The sequence below is a fragment of the Equus caballus genome, chromosome 9 (genome assembly GCF_041296265.1).
Source record: "Equus caballus isolate H_3958 breed thoroughbred chromosome 9, TB-T2T, whole genome shotgun sequence".
In the NCBI taxonomy this organism is placed as follows: domain Eukaryota; kingdom Metazoa; phylum Chordata; class Mammalia; order Perissodactyla; family Equidae; genus Equus; species Equus caballus.
Window position 1 is genome coordinate 53,866,096 of NC_091692.1, and position 20,164 is coordinate 53,886,259.

Genomic DNA, 20,164 nt, shown 5'->3' on the forward strand with positions numbered 1-20,164 from the left:
TAAGAAAGAAAAAGTTGTATGCTGAGGTTGCTAAGATCTATGGTAACTTGTATTACAGTATATTGTTATAATTGTTCTATTTTATTATTAGTTATTGTTGTTAATCTCTTACTATGCCTAATTTATAAATTAAACTTTATCATAGGTATGTATGTATAGGAAAAAGCATGTATATACAGTCATGCATCTCTTAAATGACGGGGATACATTCTGAGTAACGCATCGTTAGGTGATTTCATGATTGTACAAACATCACAGAGAGTACTTACACAAACCTAGATGGTATAGCCTGCTACACACCTAGGCTATATGGCACTAATCTTACGGAATCACTGTCATATATGCAGTCTGTCATTGGCTGAAATGTCATCATGTGGCCCTTGACTGTATAGTGTTCAGTACTATCTACGGTTTCAGGCATCCACCAGGGGTCTTAGAATGTATCCCTCATGGATAAGAGGGGGCTACTGTAGCTATTTTTATTTATTATATAATTTGTACATCATCTATAATGTGATATATAGTATATAACAGTAACTTCTGTTTGCAGCATACTTACTATGTGCCAGGTACTGTGCTCTATATATTATCATGTTATATAAAAAAGCATATTAATAAATATAATAGTAATTATAATAACCCAGGTACCCTGATTATAGCCCTATTTTCTATCACTTCCTGTTGCTCTTTTATGCATGTGTATATGCACATCACACACATACACCCTTCCCTCTCTCTAACTCAAACACATTATCCCTATTTCAACTTATTCACTTTTTTTAGAGGCCTACCTGATGACTTCCCTCTAAGCACAGTTTTCTCTTTGATTACAAAGTTTAAGATAGAAAATACTTGAGTAGTTTCTTCTGGGGATACTTAGTGTTGGATCTTCTTTTCTTTTAGGCTGACCTGGCTTGTAGCATCCAAATACTGATTGCCGGGTTGATCCCTAAGTCTTCCCCTTCACTACCACCCAAACCCAGTTTGAGTTCTGTGCCATGCTCCAGACCCTCCTCCTACCTGCCCCATCTTGCAAGTAATGAATATTCATATAAACCCATCAGTGTCCCCAGTAGGCCAGTGCCCTCCTTCTTATTATATCGTTCATTAATGAAAAATGTATTTTCATAAAATAAAGATGATGAATAGACTTTAAAGAGTATTGGTTGTAGATTTGATGAGGGCATAGATAAACATATCTTTTTAGCTTATATTACTTTTTTTCTTTGTAGCAGATAAAATAAGGAGAGTATATTTGATAAAACTACTTATAAAAATGGATTGGTTTCACTTATATGAGTTTGTTGGGCTCTTTTGTCAATTGAGTGACTTAACCATCTTTGCTATTCAGTATTATTTATTTTATACATTCCAAGTGGTTTTGAAAGAATACTCTCCTATTGTTGGTTAATTTCATTATTTTTAAATTGCCTTGTAATCCAAAGAGTGGTATAGAACTATTCAAATTGGTGTTAATATTTTTAATTTGTTTACTTTATTACAAGTAATTGCTTAGCTGAATTAATGTATACTAATCCAGCATTTATGAAGACAAGTTCTCGATTAAACTAGGTTTAGTGTAATTCATTAATGTTTTAAAAATTATTTTTGCTATATTAACAGGTGTGTTCGATGTGAACCAACGTTCATCAATACCAGCAGATCCTGTGCATGTTCAGAACCTAACATTTTAGTAAGGCTAATCAAACTGATAAAGTATATTTTAAAATTAAATTGCTTATACCTTTCCATAAACTAGGATTTTTTTTTCTTATTTATTTATGAAGACAGGGGGATTATGTTTCAGCAGTACAGGGAATTTTCCTCCACATATAATTTCAACTGCACGTTATGGAGAGCTTGTGAGTATCTTGGAATTTTTTTTTCCACTTGTTAAGGATCTTTCTGCATTTCTTCCTTTGGTAATTAATTTGGGACTAAAATGAGAACTGTTTATGTGTAAGTCACTTTAAAACAAATCATCAGTCTAAGAAACCTTACACTAATAACTCAGCATTATAATTATCAGTAATTTATAACAGTTACTCTCTTCTCTACATTAGCTCATTCCTTTTTCAGTGAATCTCGGAATGTTTAAGCTGCAAAATTCCTTTGTAGATCCTATAAAGAATGCAGTATAATAGAGTTCAGAGCACCAGAGACTCTAGATTTGAATCCTGGATTTATCAGTCATTAGTTTTGTATCTTTGGACTTAACATTTCTAAACCTCAGTTTTATTGTCTGTAAATTGGGTATAATCATAATACCTACCTCAAAGTGCCTGTACGTGGTTGTCATGGGAGAAATGAAGATTATTCATATCTGGCAGGTTCTTTATTTTATGGATGAGAGTGTGGTGGCATAGATTTACAGTTTTTGCAACAGATGTAAAATGGGAAGTAAGTGGATGAATTGGAACTGAAGAGGTCACAAATCCGAGAGAATAGGAGTTAGCTGACTACCTAGGAGTTAGTTAATGAGCATTGAAGATATCCAATATGCCAGCGATGCCAGCAGAGCTTGGGGTGAATAGGCTCAGATCTAGTTGCTAAAATCATCTTTGAATAATTGAGAGTGATTAGGAGAGCTGTGAGGATAGCCGTGATGAGAGTGAAATCTAGGATCTTGATAAACCAAGCAAAAATTCCTTGATCACTTGCCAGAAAGTCCCATGTCTGCTATAAAGTTACCATTTTCCCTTTGTAATTGAATAGTATTTTTGAAGAGAATTTCCAAGATTAGGCTTCCTCCTCTTCACTAAACCTTGACATAGTAGCTTTAGTCTCCCCTGATAATGCTGGGCTTTATCAACTGCTACTATGATGGTTGCCAGATGTTTCTATCTTTCCTCCCACATTTATTAACATTCTACATAAGGAAGAATTTTCCCTACTTCTCATTTTTATATTTATTTGTTTATTAATGACAGTATAGATTTGTGGGTTCCTATTCTATTCAATTGGTTCCTATTCAATATTTAATCCAATACATGTATTATTTGTTTTGATGCTCAAATTGTCCTAGATTTGGCCTGTAAAAGCCCCTTGAAGTTGGCGCCTATGTCTTATTCATGTGTTCTCATCATCATTTGAACATTTCCTTACCTTCTGACACAACAAGATTTCCAGGCTCATCTTGTGCTTTTCCTGCCTCAGCCCTGGAATCAGCCACTTCTCTAAGAAGTTCTTAATGATAATATTTAGAAACCAAGATTACCATGGTTACTATGCCCTCTTAGCAGACATAACTAGAAAATACATACACATATCTGTACTGTTTCTGTATTTATCTTGTATATATATATTAAAATAAATGAGTTCATACTGATACTTTCAATTTCAAAGCAATACTGCAGAGTTCTTTTTAGCCTTTCATTTTGAAAGTAGTGAGACTTGACAGTACTTTCTTCAGTAGTGAGAAATCTGGGTCTCATCCTGAATTTACTCATTTGCTTAATGTAACACAGCTCTCTTCCACACCACCTCCACATACTCCCTCCCACACCACTATGTAGTAGATCAGATGTAGGCCTCTCTGCTGGGAAGTGCAGGTGGGCAGGGAAAGGCTGTTCCAGTCTTAAAGTTTATCTGATTCAGCTAATGTATTTCATTTAAACATGCCGGTCTTAAACACTGATGCTTTCCTAAGGACAAATTTGAAGTCCATGACTTTAAGGCATTCTATAACTGGTGTTTATTCAGACTGGTTTTGTGTAGCCAGTGAGTGAAACGCGTCAACAAAGTGTAGCTAAGATGGTATAACTGTCTTGGCCCTGTCCTCAGCAAGACAGGTGTAAGAACTCAGTTTTATCAGTGCATTTGCAGGTCATTCAGGTTTTAAGGGACCAATTCAAAGTAATTAGATTCACAAGAGATTAGACTGATTGATAAACCAGAACGCATCTTTATTAGTTTATGTTGAGAATGTAATTGCCAGCTAGACTAAAATACTTGTATTGACTTAATAGCATACACTCTTCCTGATTGGAAAGTGTATGTAGAACATTACAGATCAAATGTTTTCTTGAGTAATACAGAATTGGAATGTAATTATTTTTGTATAATTTTACAAGAGAGGCATCCAGTCCTTTTCCAGGAATATAGCTGCCAATCAGTAAAGAATATCCATATATATGAGTCAATGGCTTCCCATTCCCTTTCTCCAAAGAGCTCACATCTTTGGTTTTTGTTTTTTCCAAGCTTTATTTTGGAAAATTTCAGAATTGCAGAAAAGTTGGAAAAAATAAGACAGTCACTGTGCATATATCTTTTACCTGGGTTAGCCAACTATTAATTTTGCCGCATTTGCTCTATCTTTCTCTGTGTGTGTAAATGCGTGCATACACATGCACATATTTTTTTCTGAGCCACTTGAAAACAAATCATCGACATAGGACGTTTTACTCGTAAATACTTTATTATATAGCTCCTAAGAACAAGGGCATTTTCCTGGCATCACATCTAAGAAATGTAAAATTAATGTAATAGAATTACCTGATACACTGTTCATATCCAAATTTCTCCACTTGTTCAATAATATCCTTTATTCCCCTCCAGTTTTTTGGGAGGGAGGTGGTTTCCAGAATCCAGTCAAAGATAACACATTACAATTAGCGGTTTTTGTCTCCTTTGATTTAGAACAGAGATACTTGCTCTATTTTGCTTTTGTGTTTTTTTGTTTTTGCTTTCTTTGTTTTATGGCATTGACTCTTGCAAAGTAAAGGCCAGTTTTCTTGTAGAGTGTCCCACAATCTGGATCTTTCTCATTGTTTTCTCATGATGAGAACATCATCAGTGGAACATTTGTTTGCAAAAATATAGGTGTTCTGTACAGCCCATTGCATCATAATAAGGAACCCATAATGTCAGGCTGTCAAAGTATTGGTGATGCTAAATTTGATTGGTCACAGTGTTGTCTGCCACTTCTCTCCGTTGTGAAGGTACTGTGATTAATACATTAATCTGAAATTTTGCTTTGACAGTATGTAAATATCCATTTTAGCAGCCATTGATGACTCTTGCCTAAATCAGTTGTTAAATTGGTTATTTCAAAATGTTTTCACAATTCTATTATTCTCTTTATATTTATTAGTTAGCAATCTTCTATAAAGATTTCCTTTATAGAAAATTTCTTCTCTCCCTGTGCTTTTTTTTTACTTCAAACTCATGGAGTCTTTGTTTATTCAGTGTATTATAATCTGTTACTGTTATTCTTCTTTTCAAAGCTCAAATTGTCCCAAATTTGGATTTCCCTTTGAAATAGCTCCTGTTATTTTGACACGTCTCCATCAGTTTTTAGGCACTACCTTGGTTTCTCTATACCTTGTTCCAGGCTCAACCAATATAATTATAATTTTAAACAGTCACATAATACTCTAGTTTATGCATTGAAATTTATGTAATTGTACATCCATTGAATATTTAGTTTTTTTGCTATTAAAGATGTTGCCATCAAACATTTTATGAACATAGACATGCTTTTCCTTTTGGTGAGATTATTGCCTTAAGACAAATTTCCTAAGTCTTCCTAAATTCCTGGTTTAAGGTATGTAGGTAGTGTTTTATAAAGGATCATGCATCTTTAATACTATCACTGGCATGGTTTGTGGCTTTGTTTTATATGCATTTTCCAGCACAGTTGCTATTGCTTTCCCTTTTTACTAGTTTTTTGGTATGTTGTTCAACCTTCTATGCATATATTTTTCTCTTACAAAATGAGAATTTTTACTTATTGAAGAGAATTTACTCTGGATGGTGCTTCTCAATGCCTCATTTTTTAGTAAGATGTGCAGGTAAGCTTTAAAACAGTGGTTCCTTAGCCCGAGGCTTATATCTGCGGCTTTCAGAGCGGTGCATGAGCTTGGTCTCATCCTGGAGATTCTAATTCATTTGCTTTGGATGAAGCTAGCCATTTTCTGTTTTTAGGAAATTCCACAGGTGTTTCTTTCTGATGCTCATCATTGTTTGAGAATCACCACTTAGGAGATTTTAACGTTAGTTACTCTGTCCAGTTGTCCCTCAGTATCCGCGGGTGATTAGTTCCAGGATGCCAAAATCCGAGGATGCTCAAGTCCCTTAGTTGGGCCTCTGTATCTGTGGTTCCACATCAGTGGACATGGAGTGCACAGATGTGGAGGGGTGACTGTATATCACCAATCTCCTGCTTAGAAATCATTCACAAATATTTCTTTTTAATTACTTGCCAATTTAATACAATATAATAATCCTAAATCAACAAATGTTAACCGTTCAATACTGTCAGGATCTAGTTTTTCTTTTATTTTTTTGCCACTTTGATTTTTGCTTTTTGTATTAGTGAAATGGGAATAATGGTTTTTTTTGGATTATAGACATACTTTGTTTCCTTATATCTTTTGTCTAAGTAATGTGATTTTGTAATGCAGTCATATTTCTAATAACTGACATTGTTTAGAATTCTTATATTCTCATTAGAGTCTATTTTTCTGATAAATTGAGATAGTAATAATAGTTATTTCCTATTCAACAATATGCATATTAATGTCTTCCTAACAGTCTAGGGTTAAGGAATTTTTGTTTGGACTTAAAACTAAAATTCGTCTTTTTGTTTACAGGGCGCATCTTTCACTTCAGAATGGTTTGCAAAGTATTTGCAATCATCAGCAGCTGCTTGTTGGGTAAGTTTGAATTTTTAGGAAATAATTTTATTTCATTCTGAAGAATTGTGGTGCCATTTTTTCCCCAGGTAAAAGTTTTCTAAGTAGATATATCTTTTTGGTCATCCTCTATAAGAAGAATAAACCCTTGCTAGTGGACGGAAAGAGAATACATAAAGAAAATGTTATTCATTTCACGTTTTATTATACACAAATTAAATGTCCACGGGGCCAGCCACGTGGCCAAGTGGTTAAGTTCGCATGCTCCGCTTTGGCGGCCTGGGGTTTCACTGGTTTGGATCCTGGGCGCGGACATGGCACCGCTCCTCGGGCCATGCTGAGGCGGCGTCCCACGTAGCACAACCAGAGGCACTCACAACTAGAATATAAAATTATGTACTGGGGGGCTTTGGGGAGAAGAAGAAAAAAATTTAAAGAGAAAAGAAGATTGGCAACAGTTGTTAGGTCAGGTGCCAATCTTTGAAAAGAAAGAAATGTGTCCAAGCTTATTCAGCTGGAATTGAGTGTTGGGGGAAACTGATTCATGCTGTTATTTAGTAAATGTTTATTGATGACCTACTGTGTTCCAGGCCCCATTCTCAAATCAGTTTATGTATTTCAGGAAAAGACAGAAAAAAATCCCTTGTGGAATTATATTCCAAGTAAATGTCAGGTGGTGCTAAGTGCTATGAAGACAAATAAATTAGGGTAAAAGGCGTAGAGAGTGGAAAGGGGGTGGTATTTTATATAGGGCAGTCAGGACAGACATCTCTGAGAGGGTGATTTTTGAGCAAAGACCTGCAAAAAAAAAGTGAGTCATGTAACTGTCTAGGGGAAGAGCGTTCTAGGCAGAGACCACAGCCAGTGCAGAGGTGCCAGAGCAGGAGTTCTCTGGTGTGTTTGTGCTTAAGAAACAGGAAGGGGGCTGGAGTGGCTGGAGCAGATGAGAAGGGAAAGTGGAGAGATGAGTTCAGGGATGAAGAGAGTGGCTGTGGCGAGGACCTGGAGTTTACTGTAGGGGAGATAGAAGGATTTTTATGCAAAGTAAGGCATGATTGAACTTCAGGTTTTGAAAGGATCACGCTAGCAAGAATGGATTTTGTTGGGGCAAGGACGGATGCAGGGAGACCTGTTAGGAAAGTGTTAGAGTAATCCAGTGAGAGAGAGTGGACCCGTGGACAAGGACGGCTCCTTGGAAATGAGAGAAGTGTTTAGCTTCTGGATACACTTTGAAGATTGAACCAACAGAATTTACTGATAAGTTGGAAATGGGAAGGGAGAGAAAGAAGCTTGTTGAAATGTTTTTGTCTTGAATAACTGTAAAAATGGAGTTGCCTTTTTGTAATAGCGAAAACTGAGAAAAACTTTGAGGGGCAAACTCAACAAATGATCTTATTTTATTGTTCATAAAACAAATTACTTAAAGTGGATTAGATTATATGCGTAAATTCTAATATAGAAACAAATTATTATTCTCTCAGGGCCGGCCCCATGGCCAAGTGGTTAAGTTCTCGCGCTCCGCTTCCCACGGCCCAGGGTTTTGCTGGTTCAGATCCTGGCCACGGACATGGCCCCACTCGTCAGGTCACGTTGAGGTGGCGTCCCATGTGCCACAACTAGAAGGACCTACAACTGAAAAAAAAATACACAACTATGTACTGGGGGTATTTGGGGAGAAAAGCAAATTATTATTCTCTCAAATATAATTATTCTACTTTATAGTTTTTTTAAATGTCATGCTGTAAGTTTTAGTTAGTTCTTCGTTCAATTGCTTGTCTTTATTTTTTCACCTAAAATTTATAATTAAAATGTATACATTATTCATCTGCCATATGGAAAGATCTTTTCTACTTAAATTAGAGGAAAGGTATTAAAAAGTAAAAGAAGACCCCCCAAAAACAATTTGTAGAATAGATAAAATTAAAACCAATCATAATTTCTATATCAACTTTTGCTTAGGGTATTAAGGGCCATGTTACGTTTCTTTGCCATTGTTCTCTTGTAGTTGTATGCCAATCTAACATCTTGCCAAGCTCTTGGAAATATGTGTGTGATGAACATGAATTCTTATGACTCTGCCACTTTTGATGCATGCCGACTGTTTCAGTTTATCTTTGAAAACACTGCTGGACTGCGTACTGTTCATTCTGTCTCATTTTGGTAAGGATATTGTGATTGCTAAAATGTCATTTTGACCAAATTCAGTGCAGTTACTTTCACAAATATATACTAAGAAATATTCCCCATTATAAAAACAATTGTAATTGTTTATAGGAGACAGAATCTTCCATGGCTGTTCTATGGAGACCAGCTAGGATTAGCACCTCAAGTACTCAGTACTACACCTCTTCCTACAAATTTCAGTTTTAAAGATCAAAACCAGGTACAAGTCACTATACTATTAAAGGATAACTACGTTTTGATTTACAATTTTAAATGGTAATAAGAATGTTACTGGTCATAATTCTTACTTCTTTAGGTTGTTTTTAAAAATTTAATGACTAGAGTAAATCCAAATATCAGCTTCTTATAGGAACTAAACAATATAGTTTGACTGTCTTACTTGAGTATATGGATACCTCTGGATCATGTGGTTATGGCAGCAAGTAGTACTTGTGGGGTTGGGAAGGGTAGTTTTCATCACTAAATGCAAAATAATCTCTGTCCTTCTGTATCTCTGCATTTTTAAGAAGGGCTTCCAAAGATTGACTGGGACTGTGTGCCATTTCCCCAGCACTTCACAGGTCCAAATTCTCACCTCCAACTTTTTAACCTTCTAGAATGAAAGAATAGATTATTCCCTCCCTTACTCACCCCCTCCACACACACACATTTAACAGATTTGAAAGGAGGTTATCTGTCTCTAGCTCTGCCTCTTAATTCTGAAATAATTTTTGTGCAAAAATCCCAGTTCATTTGTTTTTGGTGTGTTTAGTCATACAGATGCTTAGATTAATTTTGCTTCAAAGTAATGACAGTTGATTTTAACATTTGGTCTCTGGAAAAAGAAAGGATCACTCAACAATGAAAATTTCTTTGTTATATTACTTTCAGAGTATGTGACATTATTTTATTCTTGTTTTTCCTTAATCAGAATACAAAACTGAAGTTTGTTGCTGCTTCCTATGATGTAAGAGGAAATTTTCTCAAGTGGCAAACTTTAGAAGGAGGTATTTTACAGGTGAGCATGATTCTAGCTAAAGAATTACTAATGTGCCTTATTTTTGATTGAGTCAAAGACTAGATTATTGCTTGAATTGTTTGCATGCTACAGTTGATTTTTTCCTGTGCTTTAGATAGGAATTTTTCCAAAGGTAAGTTATGACTTTATAACAAAGATGCTCCCTTGACTTTTCATACCCTTAATACATTAAATATTGTATAAAGTATATGTCCATGTTGGGGCTTGAGAACCCTTGACTATAAGCAAAGAAAACATTTGTGAAAGATATTTATCAGTCGTATTGTTTTGCTGTAGCTTTGTCCAGACACAGAGACAAGACTAAATGCTGCTTATTCTTTTGGAACAACCTATCAACAAAATGTAAGTTTGAACTATTTTAGACATTTTGTATTTTAACTTCATTTTTCATATTAGCAATAATTGGAATAACCTTTGAATTTTTGAAATTGGAAATCTTTTTATAGTAATGAATAATTTCACTTGATATATTTTTTTATTGTCTGGGTATAGAAAAACCTTAATTTAATCAGCATGAAGAGAGTACCTTGTCATCTATAAAGTCTTAAACATCAGATAATGATAGATTTTGATAATCACTTGTTTGTTTGGTTCTGGCATATAGATCTTAAAAATAATGCCTACTTCTGAGCATTTTGGAATAAAGTAAAAATATTAGTTTATTTTTAGTGACTAATGAAATGTTATTGCTCTCTCCTCCCTCTACCCCTCAGTAACAAATAAAAATGCTTCCTTTTCTCTCTTTATACTTTCCTCTCTGCTTCCCTCCCTGAGGTTTCTTCCTTTGGTAACCCATTTTGAAATTACAGTATGGTACAAAGGAATATTATGAGCCATTAAACTTGTGAAAGATACTCTCTAGTCTACAAAAGTACTTCTTGATAAAATGCATATACATATACCATAGAACAAAACCGTAATTCCAGTTTTGTTAAAACCATAATGAAAAACACCAAGAAGGAAAACAGATTAGAAGAAAATAAACATTTGTAGCAGTAGTTATCTCTGGATGGTGGAGTTACAGGTAACTTTTTTTCTTTTTCATATTTTCCAAATTTTCTGTCATGAACATGAATTTACTTTTATTATCAGAAATGACTTATATATTATTAAAAAAGAAATGTTGCTATGTGTCCACCTTGGGCTAGGAGAATCAGCACTTGTTAAGTGCCTGCTCTTGTGTGCTCAGCATTTTATCATCTCATCTGATCCATGAAATAACTATGTGAGGTACATATCTGTGCTTCACAAATGTGGAAATGGTGCTCCGCGAGATTAGGTCATTTACTCAAGGTCTTGCATCAAGTAAATTGTGGAGCCAGTATTCTTTTAGGCTTAAAAAAACATGGTTTTTCATTGAACCTGGCTGCCTCTCAAGTACTTCACAGCCTTATAGGAAAAATAGCTATATAGATAAAGAATTGCAAAGAATGTGATGTGTTGTTCAATAGCTATGTACAAGGTATTATACAAAGGAGGAGACATCGGCAGTTCCTGGGGAAGTATAGAAAGGCTTCACAGAGTGAGTGATACTTGGGCTTGTAGAATGAATATGAGTTTGTCAGGAGAACACAGTGGGGAAGGGACTGTCAGGCAGAAACAACATTTGCAATGTCAGACATAGAATGGTGTAGCATATTTAGGGACTACAAGTAGATTAGTATGAATGGACCATAGACTGGTAGGGAGCAGTGGGAGATAAGCCTGGCTCTATTAAGGAGAGCCAAATTATAGTTAGCATTGTACATCAGGAGAAAGAATTAGGACCTAATCCATATGACAGGAGTTTTTAAACCTTTCGCTGCTGTATACTTACTGTGAGAATGAAGGCATACCTTCTGCAGCTGGATTGTAGGAGGAGAACCAGGCAATTCTTTATTGTTAGTTTTTTGACCCTTGTAAGATAATCATATTTATAGTATTCATGTTTTGGAAGGCACATGGGATATGCATATAAATAAGATAGTTTAAAGATACTTTATTTTACAAAATTAATAAAACACTCTTTTGAGGATAAATAAATAAATATACTTTCTAATTTTCAATTGGGATGCTTTTATTTTTAATTTTATTTTTCAGTGTGAGATTCCTCTCTCTAAGATCTTAGCTGACTTTCCAACTCCTGTATTTTATGATGTGTACCTTGAATATACTAATGAAAATCAACACCAATATATTTGGGCTGTGCCTGTGTTAAACTTAAATCTTCAACACAATAAAATATTTGTGAACCAAGGTAAGATATCCATACATACCACTCTTTCTATGAGCTAAAACCAATAAATAAGCCAACCAACATGATAATTTAGTAAACCATAGATATAAGGAATGTCATGGATTCTCTCTTATGTGGTTTTATATAGCATGCCAAAGAGTAAAACAGTAAGATTGCTGATATATTTAGATATTTTTACTCAATATATCAGACTTTTTGTTAAGAAATTATATTATGGCTAGAAATATATCCTGATAAAAATTAGTAGAACTGTAAACTGAGGCTTCTTCAACGTGTACTCCAACTGCTTTTTGGACAAATTAGTTTCTTTTGTTGTTTCCCATATTATAAAATCCTGTTTATTCAGGTAATTTGCAGGGAAAATCCTTCAAATTGATGCAAAATCAAATCAGAAGACATTCAAGTGAAGTGAGGAAGGCTGTTACCAGGAATTTCTTACAGCACTAGCTATTTTTGCAACAACAAAACAAAACAAAATGTACTAATTTTCTGTTTTAAATTTGTTCAGTGAACTTCTCCTTGAGAGCCATCTTGAACAATTTGAAGGTATTTTTTTAATGTCCCCCTTTTTTTTTCTTTTTATGATAAAAGATGATAGTGCTAGTAAGTGGCTTCTGACTCGGCGCATTTTCTTAGTGGATGCACTAAGTGGACGAGAAAATGACTTAGCAAGTCAGCCAAGATTACTGCGAGTTGCTACCCAAATATCACTGAGGTAAACAAGTGTCTAATGCACTAAATTAGGCTTGGAGTATAAGGGAAAATGAAAATGTTTATGATGAATGTCTTCTTTTTTTAATTGAGTTAATGATAGGTTACAATCTTGTGAAATTTCTGTTGTACATTATTGTCTGTCAGTTGTGTTGTAGGTGCACCCCTTCACACTTTGTGCCCACGCCCCACCCTCCCTTTCCCCTGGTAGCCACTAATCTGTTCTCTTTGCCCACATGTTTAAATTCCTCATATGAGTGGAGTCATACAGAGATTGTCCTTCTCTATCTGGCTTATTTCACTTAACATAATTCCCTCAAGGTCCATCCAGGTTGTTGCAAATGGGACGATTTTGTTCTTTTTTACAGCTGAGTAGTATTCCATTGTGTATATATACCACATCTTCTTTATCCAATCATCTGTTGATGGGCACTTAGGTTGCTTCCACGTCTTGGCTGTTGTAAATAATGCTGCAATGAAGATTGGGGTGCATGGGACTTTTGGAATTGTTGACTTTAATCTCGTTGGATAGATACTCAGTAGTAGGATAGCTGGATCATATGGTCGTTCTATTTTTAATTTTTTGAGGAATCTCCATACTGTTTTCCATAATGGCTGCACCAGTTTGTAGTCCCACCAGCAGTGTATGAGGGTTCCTTTTTCTCCACAACCTCTCCAACATTTTTTACTATTTGTTTTAGTTATTTTTGTCATTCTAATGTGTGTAAGGTGATATCTTGGTGTAGTTTTCATTTGCATTTCCCTGATGCACAACGATGATGAACATCTTTTCATGTGCCTATTGGCCATACATATATCTTCTTTAGAAAAATGTCTGTTCATGTCTCCTGCCCATTTTTTGATCTGGTTGTTTGATTTTTTGTTGTTGAGTTGTGTGAGTTCTTTATATATTATGGATATTAAGCCTTTGTCAGATATATGACTTGCAAATATTTTTTCCCAGTTAGTGGGTTGTTTTTTCGTTTCAATCCTGTTTTCCTTTGCCTTGAAGAAGCTCTTTAGTCTGATGAAGTCCCATTTGTTTATTCTTTCTATTATTTCCCTTTTCTGAGAAGACGTGGTGTTCAAAAAGATCCTTTTAATACTGATGTCAAAGAGTATACTGCCTACATTTTCTTCTAGAAGCCTTATGGTTTCAGGTCTCACCTTTAGGTCTTTGATCCATTTTGAGTTTATTTTGGTGAATGGTGAAAAAGAGTGGTCAATTTTCATTCTTTTACATGTGGCTCTCCAGTTTTCTCAGCACCATTTGTTGAAAAGACTTTCTTTTCTCCATTGTAGGCCCTCAGCTCCTTTGTCGAAGATTAGCTGTCCATAGATGTGTGGTTTTATTTCTGGGCTTTCAATTCTGTTCCATTGATCTGTGCACCTGTTTTTGTACCAGTACCATGCTGTTTTGATTACTGTAGCTTTGTAGTATGTTTTGAAGTCAGGGATTGTGATGCCTCCAGCTGTGTTCTTTTTTCTGAGGATTGCTTTAGCAATTCAGGGTCTTTTCTTGCCCCGTATGAATTTTAGGATTCTTTGTTCAATTTCTGTAAAGAATGTCATTGGGATTCTGATTGGGATGGCATTGAATCTGTAGATTGCTTTAGCTAGAATAGACATTTTAACTATGTTTGTTCTTCCGATCCATGTACATGGAATGTCTTTCCATCTCTTTATGTCATCCATTGCTTTCAGAAAAGCCTTGTAATTTTCATTGTATAAGTCTTTCACTTCCTTAGTTAAATTCACCCAGAGGTATTTTATTCTTTTTGTTGCAATTGTGAATGGTATTGTGTTCTTGAGTTCTTTTCCTGTTTTTTCATTATTAGAGTATAGAAATGCTACTGATTTATGTAAATTGATTTTATACCCTGCAACTTTGCTGTAGTTGTTGATTACTTATAAAAGTTTTCCAATGGATTTTTTGGGGTTTTCTATATATAAGATCATGTCGTCTGCAAACAGCGAGAGTTTTACTTCTTCCCTCCCTATTTGGATTCCTTTTATTCCTTTTTCTTGCCTAATTGCTCTGGCCAAGACCTCCAGTACTATGTTAAATAAGAGTGGTGATAGAGGGCATCCTTGTCTCGTTCCTGTTTTCAGGGAGATGGCGCTCAGTTTTTGCCCCTTGAGTATGATGTTGGCTGTGGGTTTGTCATGTATGGCCTTTATTATGTTGAGGTAGTTCCCTTCTATCCCCATTTTGTTCAGAGTTTTTATCATAAATGGCTGTTGGATCTTGTCAAATGCTTTCTCTGCATCTATTGAGATGATCATGTGGTTTTTATTCCTCAGTTTGTTGATGTGGTGTATCACATTGATTGATTTGTGGATGTTGAACCATCCCTGTGTCCCTGGTATGAATCCTGCTTGATCATGATGTATGATCCTTTTGATGAATTGCTGAATTCAGGTTGCCAAAATTTTGTTGAGAATTTTTGCATCTATGTTCATCAGCGATATTGGCCTGTAGTTCTCCTTTTTCGTGCTGTCCTTGTCAGGCTTTGGTATCAGCGTGATGTTGGCCTTGTAGAATATGTTAGGAAGTGTTCCATCCTCCCTAATTTGTTGGAATAGCTTGAAAAGGATAGGTATTAAATCCTCTCTGAAAGTTTGGTAGAATTCCCCAGGAAAGCCATCTTGTCCTGGGGTTTTATTCTTTGGGATGCTTTTGATGCCTGTTTCAATCTCTTTCCTTGTGATTGGTCTGTTCAACTTGTCCGCTGCTTCTTGACTAAGCTTTGGGAGATTGTAGGAGTCCAGGAATTTATCCATTTCCTCTAGGTTATCCATTTTGCTGGCATATAGTTTTTCGTAGTATTCTCTTATAATCCGTTGTATTTCTGTGGAGTCTGTTGTTATTTCTCCTGTTTCATTTCTGATTTTGTTTATTTGAGCTTTCTCTCATTTTTTCTTTGTAAGTCTGGCTAGGGGTTTGTCAATTTTATTTATCTTCTCAAAGAACCAGCTCTTTGTTTCATTGATCCTTTCTACTGCCTTTTTTGTTTCCATAGCATTTATTTCTGCTCTGATTTTTCTTATTTCTCTCCTTTTGCTGACTTTTGGCTTTGTTTGTTCTTCTTTCTCTAATTCGGTTAGGTGTAGTTTAAGATTATTTGGGATTTTCCTTGTGTGTTAAGATGTGCCTGTATTGCAATGAATTTTCCTCTTAATACAGCTATTGCTGTATCCTATGTGAGTTGGTATGGCATATTATCATTTTCATTTGTCTACAGTTATTTTTTTATTTCTTCTTTAATTTCTTCAATGATGCATTGCTTGTTCAATAGCATATTGTTTAGTCTCCACATCCTTGTGCCTTTCTCAGCTTATTTCTTGTAGTTAATTTCTAGCTTTATAGCATTATGATCAGAGAAGATGCTTGTTATTATTTCAATTTTTTTAAATTTTTAGAGGCTTGCCTTGTTTCCCAACATATGGTCTATCCTTGAGAATGTTCCATGCGTGCTTGAGAAGAACGTGTATTCTGCTGTTTTTGGATGGAGTGTTCTATATATGTCTATTAAGTCCAACTGTTTTAGCTTTTCGTTTAGCTCCACTGTTTCTCTGTTGATTTTCTGTCTGGATGATCTGTCCATTGATGTGGGTGGGGTTCTGTGGTCCCCTACTATTATTGTGTTATTTTTGATATCTTCTTTTAGGTTTGTTAATTTTTGCTTTATGAACTTTGGTGCTCCCATGTTGGGTGCATAGATATTTATATGCATTATTTCTTCTTGATGAAGTGTCCCTTTGATCATTATATATTGGCCCTCTATGTCTCTGTTTACCTGCCTTATCTTGAAGTCTGTTTTGTCTGATATAAGTATTGTGACACCCGCTTTCTTTTGTTTGCTGTTAGCTTGGAGTATTGTCTTCCATCCCTTCACCCTCAGCCTGTGTTTGTCCTTGGAGCTGAGGTTTGTTTCCTGGAGGCCATAAATTGTTGGATCCTGTTCTTTAATCCATTTTGCCACTGTGTGTCTTCTTATTGGAGAGTTCAATCCATTTACATTGAGGGTGATTATTGATGCATGAGGGCTTAATGCTGTCATTCTGTCATTCGTTATCCAGTTTTCCTGCGTTACCTTTGTTTCTCGTCCTCTGTGTTTTAGCCTACCCATTGACTTCTGCAATTTCTTATGCTGGGTTTCTTAGATTTTTCCTTATTTATGTTTTGTGTCTCTGTTCTGTTTTTTAGCTTATTGGCTACCCTGAAGTTTGTATTCAGAATCTCGTGTATATCATAGTCCATTTTCTGGTGGTCTCTTACTTACTTAACCTAGACTGTTTCAGTCCCTGTCCTCCTCCCCTCCTAAGTTATTATTTTCATCTCTTATTCCATCTTGTGTTGTGAGTTTATGGTTAGAGTGATAAGATTGTCTTTGCTTTGGTGATTTACTTCCCTTTATCCTAATGCTATAGTTGAATATTTGCTATCCTATTCTGATTCTATTTGTCTCCCTACTCTTTGTTTTGTGACCCCTTTCTCCTTTTTTTTCTTTTTTCAGGTATGAGAGCCTTCTTGAGGATTTCTTGTAGTGGAGGTCTTGTGGCTATGAAGTCCGTTAGCTTTTGTTTGTCTGGAAAAGATTTAATTTCTCCCTCATATCTGAAGGATATTTTTGCTGGATATTCTTGGCTGAAGATCTTTGTCCTTTAAAGTTTTGAATATGTCACTCCAATCTCTCCTAGCTTGTAAGGTTTCTGTAGAGAAATCCGCTGAAAGTCTGATATGGGTTCCTTTGTAGCTTATTTTCTTCTGCCTTGCTGCCCTGAGTATTCTTTTTTGTCATTCATTTTTGGCATTTTTACTACTATATGCCTTGCACTAGGTCTTTTTCCATTGACAAATCTAGGAGATCTGAAAGCTTCCTCCACACACATTTCTCTCTGAATCCGTAGATTTGGGAAGTTCTCTTCTATTCTTTTGTTGAGCACCCTTTCTGTTCCATTTTCTCTTTCCACGCCCTCAGGAATTCTGATTATTCTTAAGTTGCATTTTCTCATTGAGTCAGCTATTTCTTGGAGATTTTCTTCAGTTTTTTAAATTCTTAGTTCTCTTTCTTACCCTGTCTGGAGCTGTTCAGCCTGTCTATCCTCGATTATGCTAATTTGCTCCTCCATGGTGTCTAGATGGGCATTCAGGGAATCCGTATTCTGTTTCATCTGATCCATTGTATTTTTCATCTCTAGTATTTCTGATTTATTCTTTTTTATAGTTTCAATCTCTTTTGTGAAGTAACTCCAGAACTTGTTGACTTGTTTCTCCATATTTCCCTTTATCTCATTGAATATTTTGATGATAGCTATTTTGAACTCATTTTCACTTAGTTTACCTATTTCCAAGTCCTCAGGATATACTTCTGTGTTTTTATTGTTTTCCTTGTGGACTGGAGATTTATAAATTGCTGGATGGTAGAGGAGCGGTTTTTGTGCATGATGCTATTATTCTGTTGCACTTACAACCTGTCACCACTAGATGGGGGTCGAGAGCCACACATTCAGAGCCCTCTACCTTCAGCTGCAATGGTGGCACACAGCGTGGGTTTGGGTAGGAGGGGCACTTTCTCTCATGTGCTGACCTGGATTTGGATCAGCTCTCACTCTCTGGTTTCCTGCGGCCCTGGCTTAATGGGGTCCCCACACGCGAAAGCTTTCCCCTGTTAGAGGATTTCCACTGCATGGGCGATGGGACTTCTGGACGATCCCCGGATGCGCAGCCCCTCCCCTGTTCCCTTCCTCACCCGCAGCAGCGATTCCAGTCTCTAGGGGAGGGAACGAAGTTCTCTCTTACCCTGTTCCAGCTCCTCCAAGGGCAGCTGCAGCCTCTCCGCCCTCCATCATTTGGCTGCTTAGGGTCTCTGACGATTTCTGTTCTTAGGATTTTTTTTTTTTGGTTGGAAAGTAGTTGCTCTTTTTGGTTGTAATTTGGACGGGAGAGAGTCCCGGGTGAGCTCACACTGCCATGTTGCTGACATCACTCTGATGAATTTCTTAATGGAAGTGTTTATCAGTAGTTATCAGATGAAAACAATAAGGACAACTGAATTGGAACAATACATAAGGTTTTTTTAGATATCTGTATAGATTGACATACACCAATAGAGGTGAGGAGCCAAGGGGAGATTTGTATCAGAAGAGGTTGAGGAGTTTTGTCAAAATTCACGTTCTAGGCCTCACTCTAGACCTGCTGAGTTAGAATGAGTTGAGAGCTGGAAGGAAGGAGAATCCCAGCAGGCTGAAACAGGTGTGTTAGAAGAGCCTGGCAGGTGATTGCATTAGGCAGGCCTTGGCTGTCTTCATCTCCTTTCATAGCTGCTGTTCTAGATTGACCCTCAGTAATTATCAACACTTCCCTCTTCTTAGGATACTTTAATGATGACCTTACCTTAAAGTTGTGCCATGCAGCTTTCTTTCTTTCTTTTCCAGTGTGAGATTCCTCTAGGAACTTATCCGACTTTCCCACTCCAGTATTTTATGGTGTGTACCTTGAATACACTGATAAAAGTCAATACCATTATATTACATTAGTCTGGCACCTCAGTATATGTTATTTTTTTCACTTTGCTTTTCATAACAATCTTATGAAGTAGACAGTACAGAAACTTTGTAATATACTTTCTGAAATCCAAATGTATTGTGTTTTTAGCATTCCCTCAATCTGCTAATGTAGTATGCCTAGTGAAAACAAATTTGACACTAGTCAAGCCTGACTTGATCTTGTTGAAACATTCTGGCCCTTCATGCTTGGCACTTTCCTTTTTGAGTTTACAAACTGTATGTTACTAATGCATTGAATTCAGCCAAAAATAGTACTGTTATGTGCCATAAACATTACCACATATGGCACATTATTTTCTTAAGAATTCTTCTATCTCTTTTGAAAATCAAGATATTATTTGCCTTTCTCTAGACTTCATATAACACTTCTCTTTTGAGTATTCCTCAAAGGTGGTTCGCAGTATTTCACTTATTTCATTGTAAACTTCATAGGACCTACATAGGTCGAAGAGTTTCTAATCTGTCTTGGAGGGTGTATGTTAATATTAAAGTTTTGACCGCTTAAGATAGCTTGTGTTGTTACTGTTTGTTTATATTTGACCTTCCCTAGTCCTTATTAACTAGTTAGTTCTGAGATCATCAAGACTATCCGTGTTAAATTTGAAAGAAATAAGTTAAATGTATGTTTAAGGGCCTACATGTGTTTATGACTAAAAATGTATTTTCTTTTAAACAGCATCCACCTTGTACCCAACACAAAAAATGGAAACATCTACCCTCCCTTAATTACCATTGCTTACAATGATATTGATGTCAAAGATCCCAACAGCCAGTCTGTGAAGGTGAGTTCCTTACTAATCAGTGCCT

At 36.0% G+C, this 20,164-nt stretch overlaps 1 protein-coding gene and 1 long non-coding RNA gene across 9 annotated transcripts in view; one reads left to right on the forward strand and one right to left on the reverse strand.

Moving 5' to 3' along the window:
• The window catches only part of TMEM67 (transmembrane protein 67), a 54,898-nt gene that overhangs the window by 12,579 nt on the left and 22,155 nt on the right, over positions 1–20,164 (forward strand). For all 7 annotated transcript variants that reach the window (XM_014728050.3, XM_001914955.6, XM_014728052.3 and 4 more), the window contains exons 5-14: positions 1,624–1,693; positions 1,788–1,862; positions 6,594–6,656; positions 8,641–8,795; positions 8,910–9,018; positions 9,730–9,816; positions 10,114–10,179; positions 11,917–12,073; positions 12,665–12,788; positions 20,034–20,139. In XM_014728050.3, the coding sequence (XP_014583536.2) occupies positions 1,624–1,693; positions 1,788–1,862; positions 6,594–6,656; positions 8,641–8,795; positions 8,910–9,018; positions 9,730–9,816; positions 10,114–10,179; positions 11,917–12,073; positions 12,665–12,788; positions 20,034–20,139 (1,012 nt within the window). The remainder of the gene's footprint in view (positions 1–1,623; positions 1,694–1,787; positions 1,863–6,593; positions 6,657–8,640; positions 8,796–8,909; positions 9,019–9,729; positions 9,817–10,113; positions 10,180–11,916; positions 12,074–12,664; positions 12,789–20,033; positions 20,140–20,164) is intronic.
• Positions 8,015–20,164, reverse strand: part of LOC102148452 (uncharacterized) — an 82,364-nt gene continuing 70,214 nt past the window's right edge. For both annotated transcript variants that reach the window (XR_002810375.2, XR_011421604.1), the window contains 2 exons: positions 19,185–19,294; positions 8,015–8,267 (listed from right to left, as the gene is read on the reverse strand). This is a non-coding gene — a long non-coding RNA (uncharacterized lncRNA). The remainder of the gene's footprint in view (positions 8,268–19,184; positions 19,295–20,164) is intronic.